We start from the raw sequence: 12,879 nt of genomic DNA, 5'->3' as shown, positions 1-12,879 counted from the left end.
AGTTCCAGAGAGGGAGGAGATACCCATCAGTGGCAGTGGAAGCAGTCTCTAAAACGTAGAACACTGGGCAATGAGTCATCTTTAAAATAGGTTACCTTTTGAAAGAGGAGAGGAATTGAGAACTTTGGGGGTAATTAAAGGAAGTCTAGGCGACATTCTCGCCAGGGCTGTTCACTCGGATCACTGCATCCCACGCTAGACCCACCATAATTTGCATAAGTGTACAAATATATGTACAAGAATATATGAAAAATCTAGTAATAACCTATATGATATTAGTAAAATTCTGGTTAAATATATTGCAATATATCCACACATCTAATATCTCCCCACGTCTGTATATGACTCTTCCTGGGTAGGAGAGGTCACTGCTTTTGGCATCTGGTCGTTAATAATGCTATTAATTATTTTATGTCCTTAGCATTTGTTATCTTTTCTATTCCATTCTTTATTTTAAAGTCAGGGTGGTTCCAAGACGCTGATTAGAATTTCTTTACCTTCCTTCTTCCGTTTTATCTTGCTGTGCTGGCTCTTGTGTATGCTCCACCTGCAGGACATTCCCTGGAAGGACGTCTTGTTTGCGTTTCCCCGCCCTTGGAGCCCTTCAACCTGAGTGTTGAGGAAGAACAGTAAATCTTCTTCACATCAGGAGAAAGTGTTGGAAATACAGCAACTTTCAGCTATCTTTTCTTTCTTAGGAATTCCCTTTTTAGCCAAAAAATTTTCCTACCCTTGTGGCAACCAGTGCCATCAGTTTCTGTGTGTCTTTTCAGAGATATTCTGTGTATTAATAAACAGATACCTATATTTTCCTTTTTTGTTGTTTTTGTGGGGTTTATTTGTTATTTATTTTTTGAGACAGGGTCTTGCTCTGTCACTCGGGCTGCAGTGCAGTGGTACGATCATAGCTCACAGCAACCTCAAACTCCTGGGCTGAAATGATCCTCCCACTTCAACCTCCCCAGTGGCACGTGCCACCATGTCTGGCTGATTTTTTGTTTGGTTTTTTTTGAGAAACAGGGTCTTGCTATGTTGCCCAGTCTAGTCTCTAACTCCTGACTTCTTGTGATCCTCCCACTTCAGCCTGCCAAAGTACTAGGATTACAAGCATGAGCTACCACGCATGGCCTTGTGTTTCCTTTTTTACACAAATGCATTTCTTGAAAATTCCTTCCACATAAAATTTGTGGACTTTTGTCAGCTCTCTCTTGGTTTTATCTGAGAGGGCCTTTGATGCATTCTCTGTTCAGCAGAGGTGCTGTGACAAATGAGGCAAAGCAGTGATGAGGACTTGACCACCTGGCCTGTTCTCCTGCCCCACACTGGTGTGTCTGGAGAAGGCAGGCTACGTACGATGTAGATCAGTTTTATGTCTGCAATCCCCCGTGCTCTCTTTTATGTACTCATTTTATTTTCATATTGATTGGTAAAATTGTTTTTTTCCAAAGATAATTCCTGCACACCCCAGGTTCTGGCCATTGGGACCTATTTCTTTACTCCTCTGACATGTCTGTGTTTGATATTTTTTTAAACTGGTATCTATTTATAAAGGTTGAAAAGGGAATATGGAGAAATAAGTGGAATTAAGATAGTAGAGGCCGGGTGCAGTGACTCATGCCTGCAGTCCCAGCTGAGGGAGGAGTGTCCCTTGAGCCCAGGAGTAAATTGTAGAAATGAGCTGAGTTGCTCTTCTTGGGTGTCCTTTTATAATAACAAAATTTAAAAATTATGTTGTACAGTCCTTATGGGACTTTCCTTAAAGCTGATGTTTCCTTCCCAAATTTAACTATCTTCAGCCATCAGATTCACAGATTATGAAATCTCTGGAATTCTTTCTCACTTCCATGCAAATTGTCGACTTTTTAAAAAAGTCCCATCCCAGTGCCCACCGTTGCTCTAGACTTTTCTATATCAGCAGCTTATAATTTGTCCATTATTTTAGTAGGAAATTTCTAAGGTAGATGAACATGGACATCTCAGAGTCGGAATCCTGGCTCCAGCGCATACTCACCAGGGGTTTGGACAAGCTTCACCTGCCGCAGTTGTGGAACTCAAGTTAGAGACGTTCATAGAGGTGGAGCCCCTGGCTCTGTGCTTCAGACACAGCCCACACCTGCTAACAGTCAGCTGCTTCTTCCTCCCTGTCCTCCGCGTCTAATTTAGCACAGAGTTTATTAATTCGGTTTCACCGCCTGCAGGTTTCTGCCCGATACGTGATTCTGACAGTGAGGGGAACATGTAAAGTTATTTTGCTGATATCCTGACTCTGCTCTCCTAGGGAGTCTTTGGCTGCTCTTTCTGCTGACAGAATTAAGCTTCTACTCACCATCTCTGGCTGCTCCCATTCATCTTTGCTTTGTGTTTTCATAGCGCATTCCTGGTGTGACCTCTGCTGTAACTCAGGGGTTATCAGAGTTTAATGTGGTGTCTGCGGTGTTTCATCTGCTGCTGTTGAAAACAATTCCTCCAGAACTTAGCAACGTCCAGAAAAAAACATACATTATCCCAGAGTTTCTGAGAGTCGGGAATTTGGGAGCGACTTAGCTGGGTAGTTCTGACTCCGGCTCTCTCCAGAGGTTTCGGTTGGGTGTCGGCCACAGCCGCAGCCATCTGGAGACCTGACTGGGGCCGGCAGGCCCGCTGTCCAGTGGGCACAGTCACGTGGCTGTTGCCGAGACTGCGGCTCCTCGCCAGCTGTGGGCACGCGGCCTCACTACTGTGTCACACGGTCCTATCCACGGAGGTGCTTGAGTGTCCTTATGCTGCTCCAGCAAGTGACCTGTCAGAACAAGGAGGGAGCCGCAGTGCCTTCTCGGCCCTGGTCAGCCTCTGAAGTCCCCACCGTCACTTCTGCCGGATTCTGTCGATTGGGAGCAGCCACTGAGTCCGGCCCACACCCAAAGGAAGGGCTGTTGAGTCCTGCCTTTTGAGGGGAGGAATCTATGGCCTCACTTTAAAACCACCACACCTGAGGTGCCTGTTGAGTAGTAAATTCTAAGTCTTCCTGTCAGATCTGGTGCTAGCGCTTGAAGCTCTGATGGGAGTGGTGGCAAAGGCAATATATGTAACCTAAACTTTTGTACCCCCATGATATGCTGAAATTAAATAAATAAATACCAAAAAAAAAAAAAATCTGGTGCCAGGCAGGACCCAGGAACCTGCAGTTTCCACAGGCCCCGTCGTAATTCTGATGCAGGTGGCCTGAAGTCCACACCTGGAGACACACTGCTCTGGCCAGAAGGGGTCACTTGGTCTTGGGCTTCCTTCAGTGCCTTAATTGGTTACACCTGCCCACCTTTGCACTCACACACACAGCACTTGCACCCCATTTTCAACCGTGGACATCCTTTTTTAAGTCCTGCATCAGTCTAGTACCTCCACGGTGCCTGATGTCTTCGACAGAGGTGAGCCCTCCCTCCCTCACATTCCTGTAAGAGCCCATCCTTTTCCTGCTCTTTGGCACTGACTCACTTTGTTTCAGTCCCACTGCACTGCTAGTAGGGATTTAAAATGATTGCCTCCATTGGACCTGCCCTTCAGCCATCAGAACTAACATAATTCTGTGGCAAGCACTTTGCCACTCAGGATGGAAGAGTAGTGTGGTCATGAGAATGCTGCAGAGCCGCTCAGACCGCCCTTCCTGGTAGTCGCGTCTTTCATGCAGGCGTTTGGCAAACAATTGCGTTCCTGTTGTGTGCCAGGCGTGGTTTCAGGTGTGCAGCAGTGAAGGGAGACAGGCACGCTCCGTGTGCTTGACAAAGTGATAAGAAAAGTGCACACAAATATATCATCACAACTTGAGAGACATTCTAGGGGAGAAGTGAACAGATGGCTGTGCTGTAAAACAAAGGAGACCTACTTAGATAACTTCCAGAGATTCTGCCTGAGACCTCAAGGATGAAGAGGGAGAGGAGATTTAAAAGAACTTTTAGTGTGTTGTAGTAACTGAAAGGAGTTGGGGCGACCAGAACTGATGCCGGGGTCGGGGACTAAGCAGAGGCTTCATAGTGCAGGGTGGCCGTGGCTGTGGTCAGGGTGTCACTCTAAGTGTAGTATCCTGAACTGTGTTCACATGGTATCCAAATTGGAGGTTTCTAATTGAGCAGTTGTGGAAGTAATTGGGAGATTCAAATTACAGCCACCACCTCAACTCTGATGGGTTGGAAAACAGGATTTCTGTGTTAGCTCGACAGAGGGGAGCTAGAAAAGAACTCAAGCCTGGATGGTCGTCAGGGATGTGGGCGGCCGTCTCCTCATCTCGGAACACAAAATGTGGGAGTGTCCACAGTAGCAGCAGGAGTATTTACCTTGGAGATAAAAGTGCTCCTGCCTTTCAGAATGAGCCAGTATTTTAGACAGGAAAGGTTATTCATCCGATTCCACGTTTTTAAGTTCTGAGCTCAGGTTCGTAGCTTAGGTTTGTCAAATCCTGCCCATGTCCATCTCCCCTGAGCTGCTGATTGAATTCCAGATGAGACACAGTGGACAGGGACAAGAGGAGCAAGAGTCCTGTGATCTCTCACCAGCTTCCTTTCCACGTGGCCAGCTGCACCTTCTCTCCCGAGGCTTTTCCCAGCCCTTGGCTCCTGCAGGTTGTAGTATCCTGGGTCAGCCGGTTCCGGCCAGATTCCCCGTAGAAAGATAGCAAGGCCTCGGAAGATCTTTTTCTGTCTTTTCTTGGTTTGCTCTTGTTGGCAACGGGGTTGAAAAAGGTGACCTCTCTAATCCTGTCGTGTTTCCGGGTCATATTAACTAACCCAGGCCACAATATAACCCTTTTCTGAATTTACTTGTGAATATACAACAACAATTTGCTATTTCTCCTCATTCTGTAGGATGGCTGGGCCATTCTGCTGGCCTTGGCAGGGCGATTCTTCATAAGGTCTCACGTGGGTCCACCTGTGTGGCTGCATTCAGCTGGTGGGTGGGCAGGGGCTGGACGCGATCAGGACAGTGGGTCTCTCTGCCTACAAACTACCCTTCATCCTCACAGAGGCTCGACCAGCTCCTTTACTCTGTTCCAAGAGAGCAAGCCCCGCAATGCCTGATGTCTTACCTAGCCTCTGCTTGCTTTGAGTTTGCTGATGTCCCATTGGCCAAAGCACGTCACATGGCCACATCTCATGTCAGTATGGAAGGGACACTCCGCAACAGCATAGACATGTGAGGCGTGACTCACTAGGGTCACTAATGTAACAGTCTATACAGCCTCCGTGCTAAATTCCCTGTCCTCTCCAGTGAGGATTTCCCAAGGTGGTTTTGTTCAAAGTGTTCTCTTAGATTTATTGGGAATTATCAGGGAATGCTCATGGTATAATTCACTGGGATAGTACCAGTTTTGATTGGCAAAATTGGGACCCCTGGGTAGATAGTGAATCAGAGTAAATTTAATCATAAAAACCTATTCTTGCCTGAGTCTAGTCTTATATTTTCAAGATAGCAAAAGAAAATTGAAAGTGTGGTACCCTCCCCCTTTGAGACTTCTGCTGTTTTTCATAAATGGAAGTATTTGATGGTAGTTTATAAAGCTACTTCAGAGTTACTCCAGACTTTCCTATTGGTCTTAGCTATGGAATAATAAACATTAGCAATGAATTTGTTATCTAAGAGAAAATTTACATTTATGTTGCAACAGTGGAATATAATGTTTAATAACATATTCGGGGGATTGTTTTTTGTTTTGTTTTGTTTTGTTTTAGCTCTTCAGAGAAGTAAGAATAATGAAGATTTTAAATCATCCAAACATAGGTACTTTCTGCTTTTTTAAATACTTTTTGATCTAAATGCATTCTTGAAAGCATGGCACAAAGCTAAATCTGTATTCTAGAAATGATAGAGACTCCTTCCCTTCCCTTACCTCTGGTACACTTTTAATAAAATATATATACAAATTGTTGACTGTTTATATTAGCTTTTTGAAATTACTGAAGTTAAAACCTTTAGTGCAGTAGAAACATCTATAATCATAACTATAATTTGCTTTTTTAATATATTAGAAAATTTAATTTTATTTCATTAGTAGATAGAAGAGAATTATGGGAAGTGAGAATTAATATTTTCAAAGGTATAATACTTTTTGGTGTGACTAAGTTCCTGAGAAAATACATGTACACTCAATCATATTTAAAAGATGGGATACTTCCTATCTAATGGAATTTTGATACGAATTGTTTTACAAAACAAAGATTTGTTTTATGTGTCCTCTGTGTGCACAACTGTGTGCTAGGTAGGTTTAAAGATGAGGAAGTACCTCCCCTCATAGTAATTGTAAGAACAAGACGAAAATATGCAAATTACTTAATACTGACCCTACTCTATACACATGCAGTGAAAACTTTTTTTTTTTTTTTTTTTTTTGAGACAGAGTCTCACTCTGTTGCTCTGGCTAGAGTGAGTGCCATGGCGTCAGCCTAGCTCACAGCAACCTCAAACTCCTGGGCTTAAGCGATCCTCCTGCCTCAGCCTCCCGAGTAGCTGGGACTACAGGCATGCGCCACCATGCTAGGCTAATTTTTTCTATATATATATTTTAGTTGGCCAGATAATTTCTTTCTATTTTTTAGTAGAGACGGGGTCTCGCTGTTGCTCAGGCTGGCAGTGAAACCTTTTGATCCTGCATATATCATAAGGATCTTTGTGAATTATTTAACTACTTTACATATATATTTATATATCAAAATGTATTTTACATATCAGGATAGCTCCCACAATCTAAAAATAGCATTTTCAGAGTGAAATCACTCTTAAGACAGTCCATGTGAGTTTACTGTCAACACCACTTGTAGGATAGGAGAGGGTGATATTTAGTGGTAAAGTTAGCCTATTAGGAATGCTTCAGGCACGAGGAATAGAAGAATAACGTGGAACCACAGGAAGGAAAAAGCTTTTACACAGAGCTGTTCATTTTGATTGTATACTCTAAGCTACGATCATTTAAAAGGCATTATTTTTTTATATACTACTACCAAGCCAGCATCTTGATATCAGGGATATTACCTAAAATAGAATCAGTGAAATATAATATATTTGAAGAAAAGGAAAATCACAAGGAATATATTAGGGGGAAGAAAACCTTTTTTTGCTTTTTATTTCAACCATTGGTGCTAGCCAGCCAACTCTGGATTTCAAATTCTGACTTTTCACCCGAAAACTTTATCAATACTGCCTAGGACTAGGTAACTTAAACATATTTATTTTGTCCTTTAGTTACTGAAATTATACCCCAATTAGAGTTCTTTACTTACTAAATGGCATATCTTTGATAATAGATTGAAATTTTTAAAAATTTATATTGCATTAAAATGGTTTTCTCCAAAGAGCCAAAATTTGCATTGGAATATTAGAAAAGTTTTATTTTTATGCTGTTCAGCAGCACGTGTCTTAACTTTCTTAAATGGTTTCTCTTGGCAGTTGGAGCATACCAAAGTATAAGGAATGGTACAACAGTTTTATTCATGAGTTCATCAAACATTTATTGACTACTATGTGAGACACTTGTTTGGCCTAAATACTCTATTAAAGCATCAGCAAATCAGCTGCAATATAAAAGACTAGCATCACCCCCTCTTTTGTGTAATTTAATTTTAAAGTAAATATTAACAAAATAAAGTAGATACGCACAGTGGTGACTGGATAGCTTCAGAGATTTGCTTAAAAAATGTCTATCTTTCTAATTGATGTTATGGTTTTATGAATTTGCAGTAAGAGAAACTCTCTATCTGTAACAAGGAACTGCTGTAGCAAAATCACACTGACCTGCAAAAGTTGGGTTTTTTTTTCTTCCAAATAATTGCAGTATAAACCCTCTGCTTCTTTCCCTCTCTGGCTTCAGAACAGTAACAAAGGAACCTTGTTCTTGAGAGTTGTGATAAGTTCCCGAGCAACAAAGGTCTGAAATGAAATTATATCCTTAAAGCCATAATGACAAGTGAATGGATGAGCAGTTGTAGGAGTGAATAGACCTGAGCGATTGCTGCAGGGTGAGAGAAATAAGACCAGTTTTCCTAAGGTGCAGAGGGTGAGCTGGTGGGAGGGCAGGTAGCCAAGAAGCAAATAAATACAGTGATAACTGACAGAAGGAGCAAGCACAGATAGCCCTTGCTAGATGGCTGAAGACATACTGAAGTCTCACTGAATACCCAGAAATGATCATTATTTTTATGGAATTATTTGCTTTCATAAAAGCTTTTCTGTTGTACCATTTGATTAAATCCCCTAAAAGCATTTTTTAGAGGGCCAGCTATTAAAATCTTTAACAGGGAAAGAGTTGCTTTTGATAGTTACAGTTTATATGTGCCTGGTTTGTGCATACAGACATTTGTTTCTTTTTCTCCTATATCCTCTCCCCTCCCCCAGTGAAGTTATTCGAAGTCATTGAAACTGAAAAAACACTCTACCTAATCATGGAGTATGCAAGTGGAGGTAAGAACATTTATATATATTGGGTTTTTTTTCTTTCTTCTCTTTTAAAAAAATACACAACCATAGTCCCCGTATAATTAAGGTTTCATTTAACATCCAGAGTCATAATATACGAGGATGAGAGTCAGACAGCTGACTTTTAGCAATTCTATGGGTTGCCATTAACTGGTTCACTATTAGCTTTGTTAATTGATAATATCCAAGGCCCTGGTTTTTTTTAATATGGAAAAATATACATCACATAAAATTTACCATTGCAACCATTCAAGTGTACAGTTCAGTGATTTGAGGATGTTCACATTGTTTTGCAGCTCTCACCACCATCCCTCTGCAGAACTTTTTCATATTACCAAAGAGAATATCTGTACCCATGCAACAGTAACTCCTCATCTCCCCTCTCCCAGCTCCTGGCAACCACCATTCTAATATACTTTCTGCCTCTGTGAATGTGACTGCTCTGTGTACCTCATGTACGGATTGCAGTGTTTGTCCTTTTGTAACTAGCTTCAAGGTTCATCCGTGGTGTGGCATGTGTCGGAGTTTCCTCCCTTTCTAAGGCTGAATGCTGTTGTGTTATGTGTGGAACACGCGCTTTGTTTATCCCAAATATTTGGTTGTTTAAATGTGTTAATGCATTAATCTGTTTGAAATAGGCCTGTACTGTAGTGTAGATGCTTTTCTTTATCAGATTTTAATGTCATTGGTGTCCATCTTTCCCAAGACCAGAAATGATGGTTACAGGACATATGACTAGATTTTCCTTAAAATACAGATTAAGGGCTGGTAATTATTTGTGTATAAGGTTGTCAAAATGTAGACATTTTCTGAAATGCATGTGTATAGCTTCTATCTTTTATAAAGATTCTCATCTTACAGTTGAGCTTGGGCTGGGCTTGTGGTTTTTGGGCCACATGTGAGTTTCATCGTTGGTGGCGGGCAGAAGCTTTCTTGTTTATATTTTTGTGTCCCCTGCCTCAAGCACAGTGCATGACACGTAGCAGATATTCAACAAGTAAGAACTGGATGTATGAAATTATAAACTACTGGATATACATTGTGTTGAACTCTATAGTAGTTTTATTTTATCATTAGCATTTTGATCCAGGTTGTAAAACCTGGACATAGAAAGTTATATTGTGGCCCAGTTTTAGTGAGTTCACTGTTAAATGAGAGAGTGTAAACCTGTTGTGAGAAACAATGAGTTTTAGTAGGCATACCTCTGACACCACTTTTGCATAGTCCTAAATCATTATTAGTTGTATATTTTATGTTTTAAATGTGTAGTTTGGGAATTTGGTTGGGATTTTCAAACTTCAGGAGTTTTGGGAAGAACTGAAAGTTAATTGCAGGACCAACGATCTATATGGAGTTCTAACCCTTCCGGCTCATGTTTAGGCAGACACAGAGTAATGTTCATAACCTTATTGTATGGCCTCCGCAGCGTACAAAGTGCTTTCCCTTCCCTGATGTCCTCTGACTTTCACAGTGACAATATGATGTGGCCAGGCCATGAGCCATGGGCTTTTACCCCTGAGCAAGTGGGAGCTGGGAAGCCTCACTGTGGGCTCAGTGCCTGGCCTGGAGCCCCAGCCTCTGACAACACGTAGCCTGTGCAGTTTGTCAGTGTGTCATGGCTTTCTTCCCCATCTATTTTAGGTAGCTGGGTGGAAGAGATTACTCATGTAGGGACAAGACAATAACAACTGAAAAGCATCCAGGTTTAAGAGAAGGAGGACAGGCTTTGAAAAAGACAGGCATAGGGTATAGCCAGACAGAGGCCCCTTTGACCTGACAAGTGACATGTCATACTGAGCTTCACAGTGGGCTTGGTGACCTAGCCCTCCCAGCGGGCTCCGTGCATTGAGCAGCACTACAACAGCATTTAATCCATGGTGGTGGTTGTCTATTGTCTTGGGCTGTTTGTTTTAATCAGCTCAGCAAAGCACTGTCACTCTCCAGGATATCTTTGTCACTGTTGATGTATTTGCCTTTATGAAAAGTTTCATTAAGCTGCCTACCCATCGCCCTTCAGGCTTGTTATTTTGATTTGATAGAATCATAGAACTTTAGAATTAGAAAGGATCTTAGAAATTATCTAGGGCAATTTTTTGTCTGATTTTTACAGATGAAACTAAAGTTCAGATTGTTCTATGCCCAGGGTTCCCTAGCTGGTTAGTTACAGAACCTGAACTAGAACTAAGGACTCTCTGAACTGTGCTGCCCAGGGTCCATCCAGCTGCCTGTTCCCTAACCTGGGCAGGAGAACCGTTGCATGTTGGTTGTTTTTCCTCTCTCTCTCTAATAAAGCCCTGGAGGGTTTCAGTTCAGCTGTTTAATCTGAGTGTTAAAACATTTTTAATAAAGAATAAAAAGAAAGCTGCAGGTTGAATGCCTGGTTTAAAAGTTGAACCGATGTGTAACTTAGTGGTTATGAGTGTGACTTCATGGTTCCAGAAATCTCTTAAGAGGCTTATTTGGCATTTGGATTTAGAAAAAATATTTTAAAATCATATGCACAGACTTGGACTTTATCTGTTACTGTACAGCCGCTAGTGAGCTTAATACATTAATTTTTTAACGTCAAAACTGTTTTCTGTATGACTGCACATATCTTTAGTTGTTTTCACTGATTAACCACTTGCTTTGACATTGTGTTCTTTTCTGCAAATAGAAAGGTCATTCGCTCAGAAAATGCTGACTTTTTACTGAGCTGACATTTAACTTCCTAATTCATTGTAGTTAAATGAATTGGGAAGTGTAAATTGACAGTACATAATGCCTGTTAAAAGATCATTATACAATCAAATGATAAGATGAAAATATTTATGCCTATCGACTATTTAAAACTGATTTATTCAGAGTTAGGGTTAAGGGTTTAAAAAGTCACAGACATTCATGTACGATTCAAGTATCAGAATATTGTCGTTGAATGTTGTCACTAAGCTGATGGAGATATTCCTCGTGTGTACGAAGTAGACGTGTTCTTTGCCAGAAGCACTTCATATCTAATTTTCTAAATCCGTGTTCTTCTCCGTTGGTTTCAGAGGTGGTGTTTCTTTATTCTAAATTGATAAGCAGTTGGCAGTACTAATAATACATTCCCCAAAATGTCACCTGTCTTCCTCAAAGGATTAATATTGTATGAACTGCCACCAAGATGTCCATCCATGAGTTCTGTTGGCTTCACCCTCGCTGTGTCCCGAGCCCCCATTTCTCACCACCACCGCACTTCCTGTTCTTGTCCCAGTCGCGCTCATGCTTGGCTTCACCGTAGGCCTAGTGTCCCGATGGGTCTCTCTGTCCCTCCCCTTCATCCTGACCTCTTTCCCTTCATGGCAGCCTGAGATCATTTATTTTTTCCAACATTTATTTATTTATTTGTTTGTTTGTTTGTTTATTATTTCAGCATATTATGGGGGTACAATGGTGATATAGCACCTCTTGTATTATCCTGGATAGAGCTGGAACCCATTCTACTAAGTGAAGTATCTCAAGAATGGAAAAATAAGCACCACATGTACTCACCATCAAATTGGTTTTAACTGATCAACACCTAAGTAGTAACATTCGTGGGGCGTCGGGCAGATGGGGGGGGGAGGGAATGGGTATGTACACACATAATGAGCCCGAGATCTTTTTAAGAGGTCGTTCCTTTTATCGTCTCTGCTTCTGGGCTCACTTAGAGTAAAGCCGGAGTCCTTACCAAGGCCCGTGGGACTCTTCCCCTTTCTCACGCTTCCCAACCCTATGGCCTCCTTGCTGTTCCTTACTTGCCACAGAATCTTACCTCAGAGAACTGCGTTGTCCATTCCTCAAGTAGTCAGCAGAACACCAGCAGGCAAGTGGGTGAGCACGCACACACACACACACACACACACACACACACTCTCTCTCTCTCTCTCTCTCTCTCTCTCTCCCCCCCCTCCTTCTTTCCCTCCCTCCCTCCGTTTCTTTCCCCTGCTTTTTCTCCCCAGCACTGGGTGTCCTCTGACATACTATAGATTGATCTGTTTATTGTCTGTCTCCCCCTCCTGGACAGGAACCCCATGAGGAAAGGGACTTTCCTGTGTTCACCGCTGTGTTTCCCAGAGCCTAGAACAGTGCCTGGCGGTTAATCGGCCCGCAGTACACATTTGTTGAATGAATGAATATACTCAGGAAATGCATTGGATGTCAGTGAAGACATCCTCTTTTAACAACACATAATTATATCCACTTTGACTTTCAGTTTTCATTGCTCAGTGTTTATTACAGCATATTGAAAACACCATTTAAAATAAAAGTTATATGACTTAAGCATATGAGAGTTTAATTGTAAGGCTTTTCTCCAGCTTAAAGATTTTATTGGTGAGGTTAAATGCGTGTAGTTGAACTTAAGGCCAGCTTAGTTTAAATTCCACATCTTGGCCGGGCGCGGTGGCTCACGCCTGTAATCCTAGCCCTCTGGGAGGCTGAGGC

General features: G+C 41.8%; 1 protein-coding gene across 5 annotated transcripts in view; it reads left to right on the top strand.

Moving 5' to 3' along the window:
• The window catches only part of MARK3 (microtubule affinity regulating kinase 3), a 90,741-nt gene that overhangs the window by 41,719 nt on the left and 36,143 nt on the right, over window positions 1-12,879 (top strand). For all 5 annotated transcript variants that reach the window (XM_045560266.1, XM_045560255.1, XM_045560246.1 and 2 more), the window contains exons 4-5: window positions 5,700-5,748; window positions 8,356-8,421. In XM_045560266.1, coding sequence (XP_045416222.1) covers window positions 5,700-5,748; window positions 8,356-8,421 — 115 coding nt within the window. The remainder of the gene's footprint in view (window positions 1-5,699; window positions 5,749-8,355; window positions 8,422-12,879) is intronic.

This window comes from Lemur catta, chromosome 1, assembly GCF_020740605.2.
Source record: "Lemur catta isolate mLemCat1 chromosome 1, mLemCat1.pri, whole genome shotgun sequence".
NCBI lineage: Eukaryota > Metazoa > Chordata > Mammalia > Primates > Lemuridae > Lemur > Lemur catta.
This window is presented reverse-complemented; position numbering and strand designations above follow the sequence as displayed.